Here is a 22,663-nt window from a genome sequence, read left to right as displayed (position 1 = left end):
TGATCCTCCTGCACAAACCCCATATTGTTAAATAGCCAACCTACCACTGGACAACTCGCTAAATGTCAACCCACAACCTTTCAGAAACGTTTTGTCTTGCTGCCTTCATTCTCTTCTGAAACAAAAATTGTCTCCTTGCTGTGCCAAACAGCCACATACCAAGAATCAGCCCCTGTTGACCTCCATGTCGTAATGAGGAGGTATTATCTGCAGTAAAAAAACAAAAAAAACGAAATCCAGAAAAGTACCTGGTTCCAGGGGCAAATACAGTCAACGAGCGTAGAGCTGGTACCCAGCAGTGGAAAACGGGGTACAGGGTTGTTAGTTAGGAGATAAAAGGAGAGGAGATATGCACTGTCTGAGGCAGAGTGGAATGAATGTGAATGAAGGTGATGAGAGAGCATAAATAGGAAATTGTGCACTTCATCTTTGGCAGCGTCTCCCTCTCTATACCATGCTGTGCTCTTCACTCCGTGCAAAGTTATACATATTTCTCTTTTATGTTTTTGAAACCTTATTTGTCATTTTATTTCCATTTCCTTTAAACTTAGTCTAATTGAGGTATTATTTTAACAAACCATGTTAAAATCACAATTACATTTCCCTCCTGCATAGAATGCCAAGAACCAGTCCCTCTTTTCTATTATCTCTGTCAATTGTTACTGACTTTAGCTACATGTTTCCCTTCACTATGGCATTGTGTCTTATGTCAACTGTCTCTTGTGTTGGCTTTAATTAGTGGGAATTCATCTGTCAGGATGTGTTATATGTGGTGATATAACTCTGGAGCTAATGTTAGGATAGTTCCTTTGAAGTGTCTGCCATTATAAAAAGAAGTCAGCGTGGATGAGGTTGAAATGAGGCCAGCATACTGTCAGGGATTACAAGGGTCCTTTTCTCTGTCTGTGAATACCACTACGCTGAAGTTGTCAAGGTGTCACTGACATCTAGCTTTTACTGTGCAAATAGTCTAATCTTTCATCTTTAAAAGCCATCATACTCCAAACAAATCATAAATATATAAAACAAAATATATATATATATATATATATATATATAAAAGGTATTGCTGTGAGAATGTAAGATGATAAAGCAATCTGGCTGGGTGCTTTCATACTTGATACTCCAAGTAAGTATGTCAATTTAAGCCCGAAGTCCAGTAAGTTTAGTAAAAGTGTGACATTGTGTACGTAACACAGTTTGACAATCTGTGCTCTGGTCTGTTTGGAAGAGGCAGACTTGTGTCCAGCTATATAAATGTCAACATGACTTCACTGTCTGTCACTTTAGTTGTTTTTTTTTTTTTACATAAAAAAAGGGTTCACCGCACCACACTTCTCCCCAGAAATCTGCACAAGGCAGATCTTACCATCTCATCGGCCTCGATGCATTACAGATGACATTTAAAGATGGGAGAGTGTGCCGAGTGTCCTCGTCTCTGTCTGTGCATTAAAAACGAAAGCAACAGCAATGTGAAGTATTACTCCGCTGTAAAGTTATCTGCAAGACCTGTATCAATTCAATTCACATGTTTAATGTGAGGGCGGCACTGTGGCGCAGTGGTTAGCACTGTCGCCTGACAGCAAGCGCCTGTGTGCAGTCTGCATGTTCTCGCTGTGCCTGCGTGGGTTCTCTCCAGGTACTCTGGCTTCCTCTCACCACCCAAAGACATGCATGTCAGGTTGATTGGCGATTCATGAAAAAAATTGTGCTTCGGTGTGAATGAGAGCGTGAACGGTCTTCATTTCCATCCGTCTTTCCGCGTCGGCCCTGTGATGGACTGGCGACCCGTCCAGGGTGCCCTGCCTTCACTCAAAGTGAGCCGGGCCCACGTGACCCTGTTCAGGATACAGCGGGTGTAGATAATGGATGTTTAATGTGTTTACAAGTGCAATGCAGTCGGGGTAATGGTGTTAAGCACACTCGGACCATTAACGTGTTGTGAATGCTGGTCAACGGGGCGTCATACTGGACACAGAACAGTTTGATCACACCTCATATGGAAACACCTGAAGTGATTCGCCAAAGGATATTTTAGTCATATATTCTTGCCTGTTACCAGAAAGGTAAATAATGTTTGACATAATAGTATTTCAACTGTTTCAATTGTTATGATTATTCACAGAATATAAACATTATTTAATTGTTAACGTTTAGCTATTCATTTACAAATGTAAGTTGTGCAATAAAATGTATGTTACATTTAACATAATTTGCATTTAATATAATAACATTGTTTTTACTTGTTTTTAGCTCCGTGCAGCTCCTCCAGACTGAGGAGCAGCTTCGCCCATGAGGCCATCAGGATGCTGAACTCTTTCCCCTCTTTCCCTCTTTGCCCCATAAACTCTCAACTTTTGCACTGTGGACCCATATTTGCACTATATTGTCCGTTTTATTGTTGTTGCACATCTATGCATTCTTGTTTTGTCCTTATATTTTGCACACAGTGGGACTGTGAGAAACAGTTTTTCGATCCATCTGTATGTCATATGGTGGGTTGACATTAAAGGAGTTGAAGTTGAAGGGACTAGAGTGTGAAGGAATACGAGTTATTTAAAAATTACAAAAACATTTTTAAAATATGAATTCTTTTGGAGTTGAAAATGCTCTGTAAGGTATTTATAATCCAACACAAATAATATATTTAAAGTATGCATTGCTGCAAGTATACTGGATTAAAAAAAGTTCCTTTTGGTTGTTTGTATGAATAAATTGTACTGCTTTTTACTTTGTATCAGACTATTTTTGTCAGCCTAAACCTAGCTTAAACCATTTGTATTGTATTGTTTTCATTAAGAGACTAAAACACGGCGAAGTTATCTTCACTGTTGAATATTTACAGACAAGAACATAGAAGTTTCAAGTATCCTATGATTGATATAAAAGAAAAAAAAAACAATTATTATTACGCAAGGAGAGCTGGCCAACAAAATAATGATTTGGAGTTAAAAAATGATTGGCAATTCAAAGCATTTAATCTGAGAGAGATCTGTCCAAGAAATTGGTATGAGACAACACTGTAGGCTACGACACTGACAATTACTTCTACACAAATCACACAATCTACTGAATGTCCTGATGAAATGTTAGAGTGTTATGTGTGAATGTATTATGGTCTGGTCTGTGTCTGTGTGTGTGTGTGTGTGTGTGTGTGTGTATATCTGTTTAAAATCCAATCTCCAACACAATAAACTAATTTGTGTCCCTTCTAGTGCCAAAACCTTGTCAGTATTAGCACGTAATATGGAACTGGGACTGAGCTTAATAGTGATGTGGGAGTGAGGACCCCAGTGATTGGCCATCTTTTTCACTGCCTGATTGTCCTCTTAAGGCAGACACTCAGGTCACCATCTAACATCCATCTCATCCTCCCTCTGTTACGCTCCCTTTATACTGATGTGACACTAATGCTAATGAGAGAATGCTCGCAGTTAGGAAAGAGGGACAGAGAAAGAGAGGGAGGGGGCAGAAGGTTGACAATAATGGCTGCATCTGGCAATTAAATAAAAATCACTGGTCTTAAATAAGAAATGAAGAATAAAAACACGTTTAAATCAGCTCACTGAAAAAACGATGAAACAAAGCCATTTGGAGTGTATTCGAGCAAAATTGTAATCCTTGCACAACCTGCTTTGGCATTGATGTATTTAATTATGGTAAGATAATAAAGGAAATCTGAATGTATATAATAGCAAACAAAGACAAATCTAAAGAGCCTCAGTTTGTCTGTTGTGGTACCTCTATACTAATAATGTGAGTCCCCTCTGCCTGTCAAGCAGCTGTGCGGTGTTGACATAAATGATGAATAACTTATCTAATCAATTGACTGACGAAGTAGAAGAGAGGCTGATTAGAGTAACAAGTAACAATCAGGATGGAGAAGGTGATTTCATCAACTACCTGGACATGCCCTTGGAAACCAAATCATGGTCAACTACCTGGCTTATACTGCACAGACACAGCAGTCATGGGCCAGAAATGAGCTAAAATAAAACTGCAAAAAATATACATTGCAATGTGATGATTGCCCACTTAGCAACTTGACAATGTTGTGTACTTTTCCATATGGCAACAAGTTAGAAGACTACACTTCTCTATACAAGTGTAAAGAAACTCCACCCAGGGTGTACTAAATAATAATACTCTCAGAAAGACAGTGTTTTGTGGAAGAATGCCAGAAATCAGTCATTCCTAAAACTTGGACGATAATCAACAGAAAAAATGAGATGAGCCACCAACGCTGAGGAAAACATATTGGATAATATGTGGTAGATTGTACTATGGAACATGCTTTGGGAAAAGGCCTATACTAAAAACACTATTTTGTGTTTTTCATCATGCTTTAGTATAATTACTAAGCTGTTTTTACTGGAAAAAAATGTTTCTCATTTATTCCCAGTATGTTTCACAATGATTCAGTTTAGAGCAGAGCAAAAACAGTTTAGTAATTATACCAATCTGGCATTAGAACCATGATGATCTCAGAAAAAGCTGTACACCCGATACTGGTGCCATGATGGCACTGACTGATCCAAAGCCGCTTTCAGAACTATGGACAGCTCCAGAGCCAGCTCTATTATGAACTCCAGTGTTGTGTGTAGAACTGTCCATGGTGCTGAAATACAATTTTAACTCCGTGTTATTGAGTAAAGTTTTTTGATTTGGATGAAAATTCATTTGAATATAACATAACAATAATACTTAGCTGTGTTGGACCTGATGTGAAAATGATGCGTGTGATTTTGTAACCGAGTCAAATTTAAATCTATTTATTGGGACTTCTGGAAAATCTTCCCAATACAATAACGGCTTTGAGTATGTAAGTGGGTAAGTAGGTCTTATTGGCCTTGTTCTGTGGAATTTATTCATTGCTCTTTGGTAGTATAGCTGGCTGAAGTCCCTTTGATCCAAATGTCAAGGTGGCCCACAGGTTCTTATTACGTAAGGCTGATTTCTGTGCTGCACGTGGTGTGCAAGTCAGTAAGGGGAAGGTACGTGAAATATAAGACTTCTAGGACATTCGTGCCTGAGTTTTTATGTGTGGCTTGCGAGTTTACGAAGTTTGCCACGGCGGGCAAAATTCAGCGCTCCGAGTAAACGTGCAGGAGGACATGACATCCAGGCGACGAAGAGAAGGACAAAGGAATGGTTGTTGCGGTAGGAACCAGGCCACATTTTGGTGTGTGTGTGTGTGTGTGTGTGTGTGTGTGTGTGTGTGTGTGTGTGTGTGTGTGTGCGCGCGCGTGTGTGTGTGTGTGTGCGTGTGCGTACCTGCAGACAGAACACTGCCTCTGAGGCTGCAGGGCAGTGAACATGACGATGACAGAGTAGTTCCTGGGTGGGGCCTTGACGAAACGACGGAACTTGTCCCCGTTCATCCGGACGACCGAACGCCGAGAGGACCACTCCATCATCTGGTCAACTTTCTCTGACAGCAGGTTCTGAACACACAGAGAAAAAAAAGAAAAGGGCCGACATGGCAATGCATCCCATTAGGATTTTTATTTTAGATTTAAGCAGTGGAATGATTCCATAGAACGATCAATAACAAATACAGCCGTTTTAATTCTTGAAAATGTTAGAAATACCCCTTTGAGAGAAATATACTGCATTCATAGTGAAGTCACAATGACACTCTATTAACAAAAAGAACACACCTGATATCACCCTGCTTCCCCACCAAAAATGTAGTTCCTTGACTTGTCTTGTCTTAAGAGCAGGCAGCGTCACTAAAACAAATCCAAGAGGAGCTTCCCTTACGTACTGGCTGCTTTGATAGTCTGAGACTGATGCAAAGGAAAGTGTTCCGGGATAAAAAAAAAAAAAAAAAAAAAAAATGACTATCTCTAAATTTGTATAGGTTTGACTCCTGGCCAGTATTTACTAATGTGATGCAATCAAATAAAATATGGAACACAACACGGGTAGACATTATTTACAGGGCCGTCCACGTTTTGTATGTACATACAGAAAAGCCTCAGCTGTTGGTTGCGTTTGTTTGGATTTTGAGAGTCTGCTGCTTCACCAACAGGTCACAACATCAGCATCAAAAAAAAAAAAAAAAAAACACTACGCACAGCATACGAGTGCACACAAACACATCAGCCGGCGCTTTTTAGAAGCGCAAAAGCTTATAATAGAAAAGTCGTGAGAACTGTGTGTCTATGTGTATCTGGCATGCGGGTCTGTAAATGTCTGTGTCGCTGCAAGGTCTCAGAAGGACACCGCTTAGTTTCTACCAGCAACATCTTTGCCGAACTTCAGCTCGGCGCCGAGGAATGATGAAATAGTGAGACTGCTGATGAAACACTTGTTGTTTTTCCCAGCCTCTGCTGATCAAACTGTACAGCAAAGAAAATCTGTGCGAGAAGCAGATTTCAGTTTGCCCCACACACTATTGTTCTTGTGATCTAGACTGTTTGAACTAGACAGTGCAAAATTTGAGAGGAGGGTATGTCGTGCATTTTTCACGAGAGACTTTTGACTTCCGTCTCTTCATCTTTAACACGTGCCGTAACACTGATGAATGCCTCCTCCCTCCCACTTTATCAACAGCTATCAACATTGTAGTATATTTCATTTGGAAAAATTAAAACCCTTCTCCGCACAAGTTCAAATCTGCAGCAATGCAATCGACTTTTGTGTAAAAGATCTGTTCTAAGCAGCTTCCCCACCCGACAAAAAGGCAGCTAACCTCGGACACCCTCGTGGATACGGCATGAACGGAAGTACGCCTGCGAGCGGTGGTCAGCCACGTAACGTTAGCCGGTGGTAAATGAATCGGTTTAAATGTCAAAACATGTTATTGGTGCTGCAAGATTTAAAATATTGCTCTTCAGGAAGCATTTTGTTTTGAATGGCAACATGCAACAATAGACATTAAAAAAAAAAAAAAATGCTGGGAGCAGAGTTTGCTCTATTTGAATGAATTTAGTAACTAACATAGCCATGCTGATGTGATCGGTTTCTTGAAAAGATATTGTTAAAATGTCAAGCCAACTAAGGCAGCTGGGCGTGCCGACTCTCTCGACCGAGATACAAAATGCATCGCGAGTCTCGCTCAGTTGCTACCAGCCAACATATGCATGCAAGTCTCGTTTTAGGCAGGGGGAGTATTTGATGCAGGGCTGAAGTGCAGCGAAGAGGAGTGGTCGTCTGTTTGGGGTTGAACTCTTTCAAATCCCCAATCAGTTTACACCGGTTTTTTTTTTTTTTTTTTTTTTTTAAAAAGGCGAGTCTCTGGCTGCACAGTAACTTTCCATCTCACCCTTCCCTTCCCATCCCTCCGTCGACCCAAAAGTTCGCGAGTATTGGATCAAGTAGACAGTAGCTAAATAATTTAGCACTGCACCGCACTCCTACTGCTAATCAGGCACAAAATCTCTTTCTCCCTAGCGCGCACACACACGCACATGCACACACGCACACACACGCACACACGCACGCACGCGCACACACACACACACACACACACACACACACACACACACACACACACACACGCACGCACGCACACGTTTTAGGTCACAGACCATGGCTGCACGGAGCAGAACTGTAGACCGAATCTCTCCAGTCAACTGCCAGGGGACAAGCTCGACCGAGACAACCACAAACTAAAAAGCGGAAGAGGATCAGGAAACGAGGGAGACGGAAGGAGAGTTACACACCAGCAGGACACGCGTGTTTCCGATGCATTCCTCGTGCATTTCAGACAACACGCCGCTCCAATGGGCCGCGCGTAGCGACGGAGGAGATGCGTCGAGAAACGCAAAGGAATACAACACACCGACACAAACGCGTCAGCGTGCATGTCCAGAGGAGGTACAAAGTGGTCTCCGTACGTCTTTGCTTTTCTACCTTTAGTTCATCGGTCTAGTTTTGGCCAGTGAGCATTCAGCCCCAAAAGGAGAGCTGTCAGTCCTGGATGCCAATCACACCGGCAGTAATGATCCCATGTCTTACTCGTGTTACTCACACACACACACACACACACACACACACACACACAAACACAAACAAGAGAACTGGAAACACACAGAAGTACTATGTGAGGGGAAAAAAGATGATAAAGATCCTCGGAAGAAGAAGAAAAAAAAGAAGGAGAACAGCTTGAAAGATTAGCCATTATATGTAGTTTATGCTTTGAAGTGTAAGCTGCGCTTTTTTTGAAGGGCTTAAAACAGTCAGGTCTTCATGTCGGGAATGACAAAAGTCATTGAAATAATGAAGAGAAAGAAAAACGTAAAAGTAGCCACTGAACAAAAACAATCAGTTTAAAATTGTAACTGTGCATTATACTACAAAATCTTCTATTCTCTAAGCTAAAAGTGCACAACACAATAACAGAGTTATCTCACGATTTTGTGTGAGTGGAATAATTGTTCTAATGAAGAGTATTTTAAAACACTTCTGTATATATTAGTAACCACAAGCTGCAATACCATCAATATTAGCAATAGGTGTTAGGTGTTATACTTTTATCTGACTAGAAAATCAAAAGCACCTGTCAAATTCATCCAATCTCCAAATGTGCAGTCCAAGAAAATGCTCAAAGCTTCCATAGGATGGTATTCCAATATCTCTGTTAGCATTTTACTTATTCAGAATGTACTATTACAACAGGTAAACAGCAGACAACTTTAACAGCAAATTAGCCTAACAAAGAAAGGCAGACAAGAAAACATAAAAGAGGAGATCCACATAAATTAGGGCGTTATTTGAGAGTTCACAGTAATAATTAATTATGCATGTCAACTACAAGGTATTCAAAACACATCTGAGGAGCCATTCAGGTACAGAGCTATTTAAATGCCTTATGCTGGACCTTCAAGTGACTCCCACACATCAGTGTTACGACTCCCTACTTTGCCTGACCTACACACAAACATGTAAAATACAGAAGCACTCCAAACAGCATAGAACTATTAAAAATATTTATTTTCTACCCCAGTGAACACAGAGGACACTAAAGTGAATCAAAATGAATCACATCTTGTTTGTGTGTGTGTGTGTGTGTGTGTGTGTGTGTGTGTGTGTGTGTGTGTGTGTGTGTGTGTGTGTGTGTGTGTGTGTGCGTGCGTGCGTGCGTGCGTGTTGCACAAATGGACTTCAAATATCCTGCTTTATCCATCTGATTTTCTGTTGCTCACTCTATGAATGTCATAGTCTTTCTGCGATACACACACAGTATAGGTCAAAGGGTAGGCGGCAAAATGTTCCAGCATCTCTGAACAGTGATCTAAATCTGTCTCTGGTTCCCCATGTCCTGTGAGAGACAGAGAGAGAGAGAGAGAAACCTAAAAGGTCAATTTAGGTGATAAGGAGCCAAGCATCTGGTTATCTATTCATACATTCTGTCGTCCGGTTCAACTGAGGGATTCCATAGGAAATGAAACCCCCAGAAGGTCAATTTACCACAAGTGGCCCTCCCACTTATGGTTCGGGAGATATTCCGAGACCATCACTTTTTTTTTTTTCCTTTGAATAAGGGTTTATGGCAGCTATGCCAAGTGAGGGTGCCAACCCTAACCCCTTAACCCTAACTCCTTAACCCTAACCCCAAACCCGAACCCTAATCTCAACTCTAACCCCTTAACTCTAACCCTAACCTCCTCTGCTTTTCTGTATTATTTATTTGCCCTATTATCGTCTTTTCAGCATCTCACTTTAATTTGCACATTTAGTGAAAGAAAAAGTCACTTTGGTGAAGTATGAACTGGATATCACGGCTAAACACAGAATGATGGTTAAATAAATACAATTCATTAAAAAAAAAAACATTCTGACTCACAGATCATCCAAACAATAAAGGAAGGAGATTTGAAGAGATGTAACAACTGAAGGAGAAAAAGCACTCGGGGCGGGCCAAAAAAATTAAAAATAAAAACAGAAATTGCTTGGATTCTCTCTCTCTCTCTCTCTATCTCCCCCTCCCTCGCGAGGGATGGAAAAATCAGCGAAAGGAGAAGGGTGACGCATGAAGTATAGGCAACTGACTCATGCACTGATGACCACACTGCGAGAGGTATGTGGGGCATGATAGAGAACGGTTCATTTATCAGCCATCCAGTTACGCAATCATACGCTCACTCTGCCAGCCAGCCAGCCTAAAAGCTATCAGACAAAGTATGGTCAGTGAGTTAATTACTTTTGTTGGAAAATCAGCTCAAAAAAATGTTTTAATTCGTCAGTAATTGCAAAGAATCAGTTTGCAAATTAAGCAGGCGTTCATTTGGTTCCTTCATCTGTTCATCAGCTGAGTCAATTCATCAAATAATTACTCAATTAGATATTTTAAAAGGTGACCCGGCAGCCAGAGTAGAAAAAGATGGTACTTCCTGATACATCCCAATCCCTTACTTTCCCTCATCTTTTTTTAATTTTCTATATATTGGGGAAATTAAAATGATCTAATAAAACACATTCAAAACCATATCTCATTTGCAGGACAAAAGCACCTTCGTTTGTCCACCACTTCAAGGGATTAAAGATGACGTTTTTCAAAGACTTTCCAAAGTCAGTTAGCTTCTTTTGTTACATCTTTCTAAAACACCAGTGAAAGAAAAACAGTAATCGAATGACGTGTAAAATAAATCTAATAAACACTCTGCAAGACTTATTTTAACAGTTAAACTCATCACACACAAGCTCATGAGTCATCAGAGCAAGCGTCAATCTGACCCATAAAACAGTGGAAAGAAATACTCCAAATATATGTTGTAAAGCGCAAGAAGACGGCTTACGAAAGGGATTGACCGAGATGATGAAATTTGCGAAGTGATTTGACCAGTCCAGTCATGGATAAATCCTTCAATTGTTTTTGAATGGACGTTCTTTACCTATCGGAGGAAATGCTGTGCTCTCCACTTTAGAGAAGCCGTTTGCTCTTACTGGGCAACTCTTTATTGTGCCGCTTGAATTTCTCACTTTAACTTTTACTGTATAAAAGAAAACATAGCAGATTCAATTCTTTGTCATTTCAAGTGCACTGAGGGGGGTAAACTGTCTTTTTTTTTTCTTTCTTTCTTTTCCCCCCCGTCCTCGAGAGCAATCTTGCAGACAAGAAATGTCAGAAGATACTTTTGATGGCTGAGTTGTATAACACAGTATACTGTGGATGCCATTGGGAGGAGAGGGGAAGATGTCCATACAAGTTAACATAACGTGTAAGGGACTGAGCTGACAGGCAAGAGGAGTCACAGGTATTTTTCCCAGAAAAATAGGTTTCATCTACCCAAAAAGGAGAAACTATTTCCAAAACTGTGTGACTAAAGTTCAGGGCCAATAAAAGAGGCGAACTAAACAGAACTTAACTCAGGTTTTATCACCACAACGACCTGAACACGTGCAACTGACCTAACAACAAGACACAATGGGGAACATACAGTGTATATACTGGCTGATCGGACCATTTCGAGACAAAAGGGATAACGCACAAACACAACACTACCAACTGAACTAAAACTAACAAAAACAAGACTCGTCTTGGAATAGCAAACGTATTTAAGTACCATCCGCATCAAATTATAGCAAAAACGAACACATTCCAAACGAAGGAATAGATTTGACCCCCTCCATGGCGCGGCAGTCTTTTGCTGGAGTCTGATTGGCCACTTCCTGTATCTAAGGGCTTCTCTTCCTGCAGCACTTCTTTTACCCAAACCTCGCAAGATGTCCTCCAGCAGCAACAAACAACAGCTGCACCCCGAGCACTGGTAACTGAAAAGATGCAAGTTAAAACGTGAGATTTATCTAAAAAAATAAACACGTTGACTGTACAAAAGTTAACTAAATGTGCGCGCAACAAACGGAAACGAATGTACTGTACAAACTGCTCAATAAATTGGAAGTAGGATGGATGAAACAAACCCGTGTTTAATGCGATTTTGTTTAGATGTGGAATGAATTGTGACCCGGCATAAATAAGCTAGACCAACACAAATAAACTGCAAATGTAAACTTAACTTAAAAAAAAAAAAGGTGTGACTGGGAGTGGGTTAACCAACGGAGCTTCCTTGTGTGGCTGCGAGTGCCGCCATCACACATGCCAAGAATTTGACATGCGTTTAAATATGGATGCTTAATGTACCCATTGCTCTACAGAGCCATAAGTGTTGAACCTTTCCGGTGCTTTGTCGGTAAAGGATGGTGCAAGCAAGCCAGGGTTTGATCTGCGACCCTTCAACATGAAAAGCTAAAAATACTTGTTCTATCAACAATCCCTTCCTCTGAGCATTCTTAAGCGGAGTCTATTGTACGTGAATGGGTCTCAGCATTGGCCATCAGCCTTCTATACAGTTTCCTCCAATTCCGCCATTGAAAGGAGGATTACTGGAAATTGGCTTCATATAACAAGGAGGAAGAAAAAAAAAAAAAAAAAGGCGTCGCTTCTCCCTCTCTCCCTCCCACACACACACACACACACACACACACAAAGAAGCCCACTGTCCTCTGTACAAACCAACAAAAAGTCAATGCAAGTCCGTTTCTGGTAATCAGTGTCCTTACGATGACTTGGGGTCTTTGTTTATTGTGTTAAACCAAAAATGCATTAAGCACGCACACAGGCGTAACTCGAGAGGTGCAGAGCAAATGAGGAAGGAGTATAAAACATTCCTTTGAGGTTCATTATTTTAAATCAACTTTGCAAGAAAGAGGGAGAGAACTAAAGCGGGGAGGGAGGTGATTGAGAGGTTGAATACATTTAACTACGTACGGTGGCACACACAAAAAAAAGAGTTGTATACCAATGAGTAGATGAAATATAGACTAAGTTAAGGGGAAAGCAAATGCAGGGAAAGAGAGGGAATACATATATGGAAAAATAAGAAGGACAAGAAAAGGAGGGATAGCAGAGGGCAGTGATGAAGAAGGACAAGTGAGCACGATCACAGAGTGAGCCACAGAGTTCTTTCCACACCAACAACCATCATGCAAACGTGCATTTTGCCACAATTTGTTTGTTGTCAGACAGATCGTGCGGACGTGCGCGTGCACACACACACACACTGAAGGAAATCAGTGAAATCCTGTGGACATGTTTTCTAGATGTCTTAATAGGTAGGGAAAGAGCAGCTAATGCGGCGAGATTCAAAGACACCCCATCACACATATTCACAGCATGTCTGTGAGTCACTTTGTCAGTTAGTGTTACCGTTTCCATCTTTCACTTCCAGTGAATCAACCCAACATGCTTTCATATTGCCAACTCCACATTTGTCAGCTCATAATCTGCGATTCCCTGAAATATCATGACTTGTCACTGGAAGGGTCGAGGTGGGGATTTGTCAGCTTATCTGCCTAATAACAATTATTTGAAATAAATGCATTTTCCCCCTGCCTTTGTCCGTGCGTCTTTCCGTCTGTCACCCTCTGCTGATTTTATTTTTATTATATATTTCTCCCCCCATTAGTGCCAGTGGTGGTGTCGCTCCGTGATGCTTATAGAATATCTAAAGATTTGTCTGCCTTTTTTTGCCTTCAGATTACAGTTTCTGTTTAAACCTCCGAGGCACGTGATATGACATTTTAAATCTTCTGTCATTACCTTTCCCTGGGGCACCTGTCTAAGTCTTTTGTGTTTGTTGGCGTAAGGTGAGTTTCATCGAGTTAACTTTAAAAATCCTTCTCTGATGCTTTCCATGCCAGTTGGGAGGAAATACAAGTCCAAGTTTGAAGCTTAAATAAAATGCAGGACTAGATAAGCACAACGTGCACTGGGTGTGAGTGACTACACTCACAGGAAGAACATCACATTATAACGCACCTCAATTATGATCACTAACTAAATTGAGGCTTTAATAAGCTGCACTGCAGTCCATTTATAGCTCTGAGTTAAGATAGCAATGTCAAATAGCTTCATTCTTAATTCTATTTCTAGGATTATTCTCAGTTTTTTTTCTCAAACTGTAAATGACAATTTGACCGTTACGAGTTATTTGACAAGAGCCAGGCTCAGATATTCCTAACCACACTCGTGTGTTCACATTATGGAAAAATATTCTTTCAATCTGATGAATGGTGTCGCCAGACTACACACAAATCAGTTATCATTCAAATCATCAATACACATTTAATCAGTCAAAGAACAAGAAAAGAATGCAGAGGCCAATCATTTAGTCACTCTGCGTGACCTCTACCTGCCCCCTCCTCCCTCGTCATATTTCTTTCCCCTGTCTTTACAAATATCTTTTCTCTCGTAAAAGCACAAACCTCCAATTGGTTTCATGGAGCATCAGTGAGGTTTGATTTTGTTATAAAGGCATCCCAATAAAAACTGGGGATGGACACACAGGACTAAGGGCAAGTCCAACTGTAAAAACAATAGAGAGCCGACGCAAGCACTAAGGGAGCATATGGTCACTATATTACTCCCTGCAATAAAGCTAAGAGATGGAGGGATGGAGGGATGGAGGGAGGAGAGGAAAATAAATGACAAAAAAAATGGGAGGAAAACAGGGTGGGGAAACAGGTAGAGACACACGGGCAAGGAAGGAATAAGACGGGGAGAGACGAAAAAAAGAACATATTAAGAGAGTAGGGCTGCCACTGATGATTATTTCCATTATCAATTAATTTGTCAATTATTTTCTTAATTAATTTATTTGTTTGTTTGAAAATAGTGAAAAATGTCAGCCAGTGTTTGCCAAAGCCCAAGGTGAAGCCTAAACTGTCAGCGTTGGCTTCCCTCTTAACATCCATTTTCATACACAGTCAATGGGTGAATAAAAGAAAGAAGCTACAATCAGAGAATGTTTGCATTTTTTAAATAAATTCAGAACGATTAATCGCTTATCAAAATTGTTGGCAATTAATTTTCTGTCAATCAACTGATCAATTCATTGGCTTATCATTGTGGCAGACATCCACTTTGAGGAAAGGAAATGTCACCAAAATTAAATAAAACACAAAAAACGTTACCTTCACTGTCAAGACGAATGCACGTTGATCCTTTAGAAAATTTTATCCATATATTCAAAGTATCATATCAAACACAGCAACAAAAACTGACCGACTCATTTTATCAAAGTGGGAGTGTGCCAGTATTTTAATGTAATTCCCTGAATTAATTTCTAACCATAGCAGTCCATTTGGTTTAATATTGAAGGAGTTTTGGTTGATTATATTGACCGAAATCTGACTCCATACAAACTACTCTATACCATACCAAACATGTTTGTCAATACAGAAATGTGGAAAAGTCTTCATGCCTGCTGCAGTGAGAATTGGTTAAAGAATCAAAAGCTGTTATGTTGCCATGTACCCAATGTTTTCCCTGGCACCAATAACTGGAAAAGCATCACTATGTTTCTGTAATGATACCAAACAAGCTAAATTATTGTCTTACTTTTTCTTTTTTTTTGTAGCCAAAAGCATGTTATAAGAGGAGTGCATGATTATCTGAAAAAAATAAAATAAATAAAAGCAGGGCAAAACAAAACTGCGTGTAAATTAGTTTACTCAAGGATTTACATTTGTTGGGGGGATTGTATGTAAGCTTCGAGCATTAAACATCAAGTGAAAATATAACAAAAAAAAGTGCATCACAGGATTTGAAAACAGTAATTCAAATTCCTTGAGGGGCTAGGCAGGGAAATCTACGCATGACAGAGGAGGAGGAGAAGCTTTTTCTGTCTCGTAGAGCACCATCTGTGGTACCATGAGTCAGGCACAAAGAAAACAATAGTTAGGGAAGCCATACAACTACTCCACAAGACTGCTGCAATGGATATACTGTTGTAAATGACTTTAAAGTCAGAGATAAAGAAATATTCCACTGTGTGGTGAGTTAGATGACTTTAAAGAGTACCTTCTTTAATTCATGTAAAAAAAAAAAGTTAATCAGCATCTAAAGCCTCACAAAAGTTACTCTCTTAGAAAAAGAGCACCAAGAGAAATCAAGAAAATTGAACTTGGAACCAGTTTGAAACAAATCTTTAAAATTAAAAAAAAAAAAAAAGAATATGATATAAATGAAGCCCTGGAGATGTGTCAGTTGCAGCAAAGAGTTTTTGAAAGAAAACACAAAGCAAAGATGAGAGCGCCTTCATCTCACAGACACATGGCTAATTCGTCATGATGGAAGGGGACATGTTACCATCAAGTCTCTCCGTGCCTTATTATCTCTACTTCAGCTCACTCTTCCTCGCAATCGGAAATAGGGGGTAAAAAAAAAAAAGAAAAGAAAAAAGAAAACCTTTATCAATTTGCCACTCCAGGCCAAATGATCCACAGGTGTTTGAGTAATCACACACATTTAACATCCTGCTTACTTGTGGTCACATTCTCATCGTGGCTGTGTGCAAAGTCTGCCTGCATTTGGTGCTTCAAACATTTAAGAAAACGTTACGTGATCAAACAATTCAAAAGGAAAGAAAGCCAAAGAAATCCGATTTTTGATTTGCGCAACTTCAAGAGGCACGAGTGAGCTGCGGGTGGTCTTTAAGTTTAATTACGCACAGCAGAAAAACAAGAGGCGCAGCTTGAGGCACAGTCACATGTTTCTTAATCAATCTTGCAAAAAAGAAAAGGAAAGAATACTGCGTTCAAAAGACGTCCGAAGATTTGATATGCTCTGCGTGTCCACATATAAAGGTAGGTGTGTTTGAAATGTTTTCGAATGCCTAAAGGAAATAATTTGACCTCCTGACTGTGCACAAGAGACACCATGTAGAGAATTCACAGATCAAACTGAGCACAGTTAAAAACCGCATAATAAAAACTGGAAAGGGAGAGAAAGCATACATTTTTCCTCTTGGCCTTCACTATATTTATAAATCCATTATGGCATAAAAAAAAAAAAAAAAAAAAAAAAAAAAAAAAAAAAAAAAATTGTCTCTCCTGAATATGAGAACAGAACTACCAGTAGTTGTCCTATAACTGACTCTCCTGACTTCCATTAAGACATGAATCAAAATAAAAATGTTGATGCTTTAGTGTCCACCTAAGACTTGAGAGAGTATTGAACATTATGTTTCTATATATTAAGTGCTGCAATTAGGTACTATAATGCATACTGTGGTACAAGCTTTGCAGAAGACTTGGGTAAGAATTACCACCGCAACAATTTCTCATCTAGTGAGGGACTGGGCTTGTAACACGGCTAATCTTTTTTGTTTGTTTTTTTTATTAATCAGTGACACGCAGCCACTAATCTCTATCAACAAAGTAGAAAGCCAGTTTACACTCTGAGCTTAAGTTCGGGTTTTGTTAATGCAAATGTTAGAATTCTAATCACTGCTTCACAAGTTTTGCACAATCCATTTTGTTGTGAGGATTGTACCGCAAGGGATCTATAGCCGGTGAAGCCTTAGTCAAAAAAGGCAGCAATAGCTAAATGCTAGGTGTGTAAAAGCTGAGGATATGGACATTGTTCCTAAACTCTGTTAGCAGATTACTTTGAATATTGCAGGGAATAAGGGTAACAAACAAAACTAGGAAATGTATTTCCTGAAGAAAATGCTAAGTGTGAATGCTGAGCTGAAATTAGTTTCTAAACCTGCGCTAAATTTGCTGAAAATGTCTTTAAAAAAAAAAATGCAGAAATGAAGATGCAAAACTAAAATGCTGCTGAACATGGCTGAAAAGCAGAACCCCCAATTTTGAAAGCCTGAGGAAACATCTGAAACAACATTGAAAATGGCAGAACAAAATTAATAAATGCAGAATCAATGAATTGAAGATGAAGAAGTGAAAGGTGGAAACCTTGTGAGTTGAAAGTTGAAGGGAGTTAAAAGCTGAGGGAAGTTGAAAGCTGAAGGAAGTTAAAAGCTGAGGGAAGTTGAAAGCTAAAGGAAGTCACTAAAAGAAACTGCTAAAATGAAAATTCAAGCTGAAAGCTCAATAAATATGTTGAAATAATGTTGAAAATAGCTTAACATGGTTAAAAAGTCTGAAACAGGTCTGAAATATCCAACAATTTAAGATTTTATTTGATGAACCTTTAAAAATGAAGGAACCAGGACCTAACTGTAAGAAACACTTCAAGAAAACAGTACAAAAATAAATTCGTTGACATAATATCAGACTTGACTAGTATGAGCAACAATAGTACTATTGGTAGCAGCAGTACTAGTAGTAAGCTACTAGAATTAATAATCGTAGTAAATTAAATTAAAATTCTTAAGAGTAATTCTTGAAAAAGAAAAAAAAAAGTTCTTAGAATATCATTATCCAGTTCAAATCAGCTGAGAACTGAAACCTGAAACCACTCAACGTTTGAATTTAAAGACCACTAAAGAGGTGAGGAAAAAAATGACCTAACTATCATTAACACCTTAAGAGTTATCCACCAACAAGAAACAAGACAGATATGTGTCAAATCTGACTTACATTCACGGCAAAATGGCTAAAAAAAAAGACTTATGGACAGGCAGAATTGAAACTTTGAAGCCGACAGCTGAAAAACAAAATATGATGAGACAATGTCGGGAATGGCTAAAGCAACACTTAACATGGATAAAAGGTTTTCTGTCAATTTTTTTTTTTTTTTTTTAAAACAATCCTTTAGAAATAAAAGACGGGGTGGAAAGTGCTAAAAGCATCGTTAGACGGTTAAAAATCCGCTGACTGTTGATGAAACTGAAGCCTAAAACGTGACACAACTGAAGACTACTTCAAATTCATGAACCGGGTCCAAGCAGCACTGTAATCCACCGATGACAGGCAGATATATTGATGTACACAGTACCGTGAAGAGTTGAAAACAAATCCCAGGAACTGCATGACAAGGTTTTACTTTGAAATGCTGTGTGTATATCTCTATGGCTGCCTGTCTGCCTGCCTGCCTGCCTGCCTGCCTGCCTGCCTGTCTGCCTGCCTGCCTGTCTGCCTGCCTGCCTGTCCATGGTCAAAGTGATTTCCTCTGAAGTAATCTTAACATGACTATGTGTCTGTGCCAGTGTTTACGTTTACAAACATGTCTCAGACATCAAAGCAGTTCATTATAAATGAGGCTCAGGTGTGAGTGTGAGGGAGAGGATCTGTTACCTAGCAACAGCGCAGCACTGTGTTTAAGAAGGACCGACCCCTCCATTGAATACAATGGGTTTCACACTCCCCAATAAGTCCTCCCTAAGCAAAAACCTGTGGTCCCATCGGACATATTACTTCACTGGGAGCGGGCAGACAAGGGCCATTTCTTACTGTACCGATTTTTATGTTGGCCATGCATGTTATATAGATGTTATTACAAGCCAGAGACGCCAAACTTTTCAGATGCTGACCCCCAACTTTCAGGGGATCAGATATAATGGGACTGTGGGAGAGTTGGTGGGACGACTCGACACAGAGGCTTATTTTGCCCCAATATTTTTGAATTCTTATCATAATGAGTCGCGCTGGGTGAGAGCCAACCAAAATCCCTACCGTTTGTTGTATAAATTGTTCTGGTAGATTTAAAATATGTGGGCATGTTGGTTGTCTGTTGTTGTTGATTGCTTGCTCACCAATCCCACCAATAATAAAGCATAAGGATCTCAATAGTGGCCTTGAAGGCTTTCAGACCAAACAGATAAAAGATGATTTTGCTGTCCAATAAAAATAAAAAATAATAATAATAAGGAAGGTTAAAGGATGTAGTTACCAGATGGTTTGGAGAAAACTAGGTAAAAATCCTTTTAAGGATGGACCATGTATGAAATGCTGAAGGACTTTTAATTTGAAATGAGGGCTTTTAATATGAAACATTTAGTGTGCATGTATTAGCTGCAGCAAATAAATACAATTATTTCACTGTGATGATTTTTTTTTGCCACAGCATCATGCTTAACTAAGTAGTTAAAGGCAGTTTTATAATCTTCCTCTTGGAACGACTATAGAGTGAAGCCTTTTTTTTTTTTTAAGGTATTTTAACTCAATGCCAACAGGGGCTATTTCAAGGTGAGTTGCCTGAGAGTTAAAAAAAAAAAAAAAAAAAGCAGCACCATTAACTAAGAAAAGCAAGGTTATGGTGGCCCCAACAGAGCCATGAGCTCCCAACAAGCTTTGAATATATCCCTCTGACTTCCTGCAATTTGGACCTAATGTACACGTATAGCAAAAAGCAATGTGGAACAACCCCGGTGTGTAATGTATGTAAGGTACTTGCTTATAAAAGCTTGAAACCAGTTAAACCGAAGACATTTTTGGATACAAATCACATCTGTCACACTGGTTGTTGTTTTTTTAACGCAAATGTTTTGTTACAGTTTGTTGTTCCCTTCCTGTGATCACGAAAAGCGACCTGATTATTCTGGGGAGCCGTGACATGAAAAGGTTGAGAACCACTGGTCAACAATCCAGTCACAACACTGGCCGGTATTAAAAACATTAGAGTCCAAGATTAGAGGAGACAGAGAGGTACAAAAATAGCGACTGCTGGTTTATATGTGAAGCAAAAGAGAGAAAACATGGAAGTGAGAGAAGCGGACACACTAAAGGTCATGGAGTTGCAAGTCTGTCTGACAACCAGGTCAGTTGTCTCTCTCTTTTCTGCTTCCCTGGTGTACTGTGTGACCTTTCTGCTACCTCTAAAGTCTCTCTATCTTTCTCCCTCTTTTAATTTTATGCACCTGTCCGACATGCAGACCGCGCCAGTACACCTGGGTGTGAGCCAAGCATTCACCATGCACATATAATCATATTAGAAATACAAGTGTAATTGGCCTAGTATGGTACCTCATTAGCCTTTGGAAGCTAATGCTAGTATTACTACCTAATAGCTGTGAGCCTAATGTGCTTGTAATTAGCCTCATATGCCATTCACATTTGTTATTTGCTTCTGCTGAGGTGAGCAGTCTCACTCAGCCTCATTAGACCTATTAAACCTGAAAAGAAAAGCAGCTTCAGAGAACAACATCTAAAAAAAAAATATATAAAGTATACCTGACTATATTGTGCAAAGGAAATGCTAATGACTCACAATTTAAAGCAGCATGGGTTAACCTAAAATAAAAATGTATTTCAGGTAAATCAACTGTCTAAAACTATGATTCCCGTGTAAATTGTATAATTAGCTAAACAATGAGGACAGTTGCTATGTAACGACAAAACTGATTTTTTTTTTTTTTTTTTTTTTTTACGGAAGTACAAACCTAAAAAAAAAAGCATTTATAAAAGAAATTGTGCCTTTTGCCAAAATACAAATTTCCCAATGTGACTTTGAAGCGATCTACATTTTTGCCTGGTCTGCTCCTCTCTGTCATTTCATTTTGGGTCAAAATATGTATATATATATATATTTATTTTTTTTCCCCCTGAATAGCTCTCCATAAATAAGATTAATTGACCTGAACATATTCATTTTATTCACATGCAAACAATCAGTGTCAAACTCTTAAGCTTCTGGTTCGACAAAAAGTGCTACATTAGCTTCATGGCTCACAAAGATGAGTTTTATTCGAGTCAATGAGAGACGAGCAATTTGTGGAAAAAGCAGGGCTGAAAAGCATAAAATAGTTTTTCATGAGTAATGATTTGCAAAATTGCACATAAATGTAGATAATTTGATTACTGGCTCCATGAAACTGCATTTTTTTTTTTTTTTTTTTTACATTTCTGCTCCTACATATTGTAAAAAACTAAGTGGTCAGAAAAAAAAAGAAAAAAACATGTTACATAATGATTTTTTTTTTCTTTCTTTCTTTTTTAATTTCAACCTTTAATTTTATGAAGCAGATATACCTGAACGGCCTGGCAGACTGACTAAAGAGCTCATTTCCGAATGAGCCGGCAATAAAGCCACTCGTGAAAAGCTGCTGGCCAGAACATTTCTTGTTTTACAGCCTTAAAAAAAAAAAAAAAATGCATGCATTAAAGCTTTGCCCTCTGTTCAATTTCTCTGGATGCAGAGCAATTGAAGTAATGTAACTTCTTATAGCCCAGCAAGCTACAGTTGTCCTGCAGCCAACTGCAAAGTGGTGTCAGGATCACAGGGGAGATGGTGAGCTAGTTGCACTAAACAGATCATATTAGTCTCACTCAGCTGGTGAGACTAATTGGTTGGTCAATAATATGAAGGGCTGGGAAGAGGAGTGACCCTCAGTTGCTCAGTTGGAGCAAAGGCTGCAGCAGTCATCACACATCAAGCGCCTCATTACACGTGATCTGTCAGTCATAGTTCGAGAGCCTTCCCTTACTCTCCTTCTTTATTTTAGAGAAGCTTTGACTGCAGTCTAACCTGGGGATCGTTAACTCGGAGAAAAAAAAAAAAACGTATTCTGCTGCTTCTTCTTTCCCCGAGTGAACATAGCAGTAAATATTTAACGATATATTTTTTTTTTAAAGCGACAAACAAGGTATTTGTTTTTGTTTCATGTCTTAATTTATTGATCTTACCATTGTGTACTTTATGGCATACGTCTTCTTTTCAACCACTTTTACCACTAAATATCCATATTTTTTAAAAAGGATCATTTTTGGCTGTTTTTACCCACATTGTATGTACAATCCATCCAATATTTGTATTGTTTATTGCTACAATAAAACACTGTTGTTTAACCAGTTTTATCAATAAATCAGGTAATTTGACTTAAATAATGGGTCGTGACCTCACCTGGATTTTACCAAGCAACTAAATCCTCACTAATGAGTCCCGTGACCCTGTTCAAGATAACAGCGGGTAGATCATGGATGGATGGACGCATACAAAACAAAATGTTTTATTGTACTTCATGGTGACTAT

At 39.2% G+C, this 22,663-nt stretch overlaps 1 protein-coding gene across 1 annotated transcript in view; it reads right to left on the bottom strand.

Moving 5' to 3' along the window:
* Positions 1-22,663, bottom strand: part of LOC138208857 (tumor suppressor candidate 3) — a 66,197-nt gene that overhangs the window by 34,386 nt on the left and 9,148 nt on the right. The window contains exon 2 of the mRNA XM_069167047.1: positions 5,275-5,444. Within this exon, the coding sequence (XP_069023148.1) occupies positions 5,275-5,444 (170 nt within the window). The remainder of the gene's footprint in view (positions 1-5,274; positions 5,445-22,663) is intronic.

The sequence above is a fragment of the Embiotoca jacksoni genome, unplaced genomic scaffold, assembly GCF_022577435.1.
Source record: "Embiotoca jacksoni isolate LCO1_2020_lvr unplaced genomic scaffold, fEmbJac1.0.p SCAF_4, whole genome shotgun sequence".
In the NCBI taxonomy this organism is placed as follows: Eukaryota; Metazoa; Chordata; class Actinopteri; family Embiotocidae; genus Embiotoca; species Embiotoca jacksoni.
The sequence above is the reverse complement of the archived record's forward strand: the minus strand, read 5'-3'. Positions and strand labels throughout refer to the sequence as shown.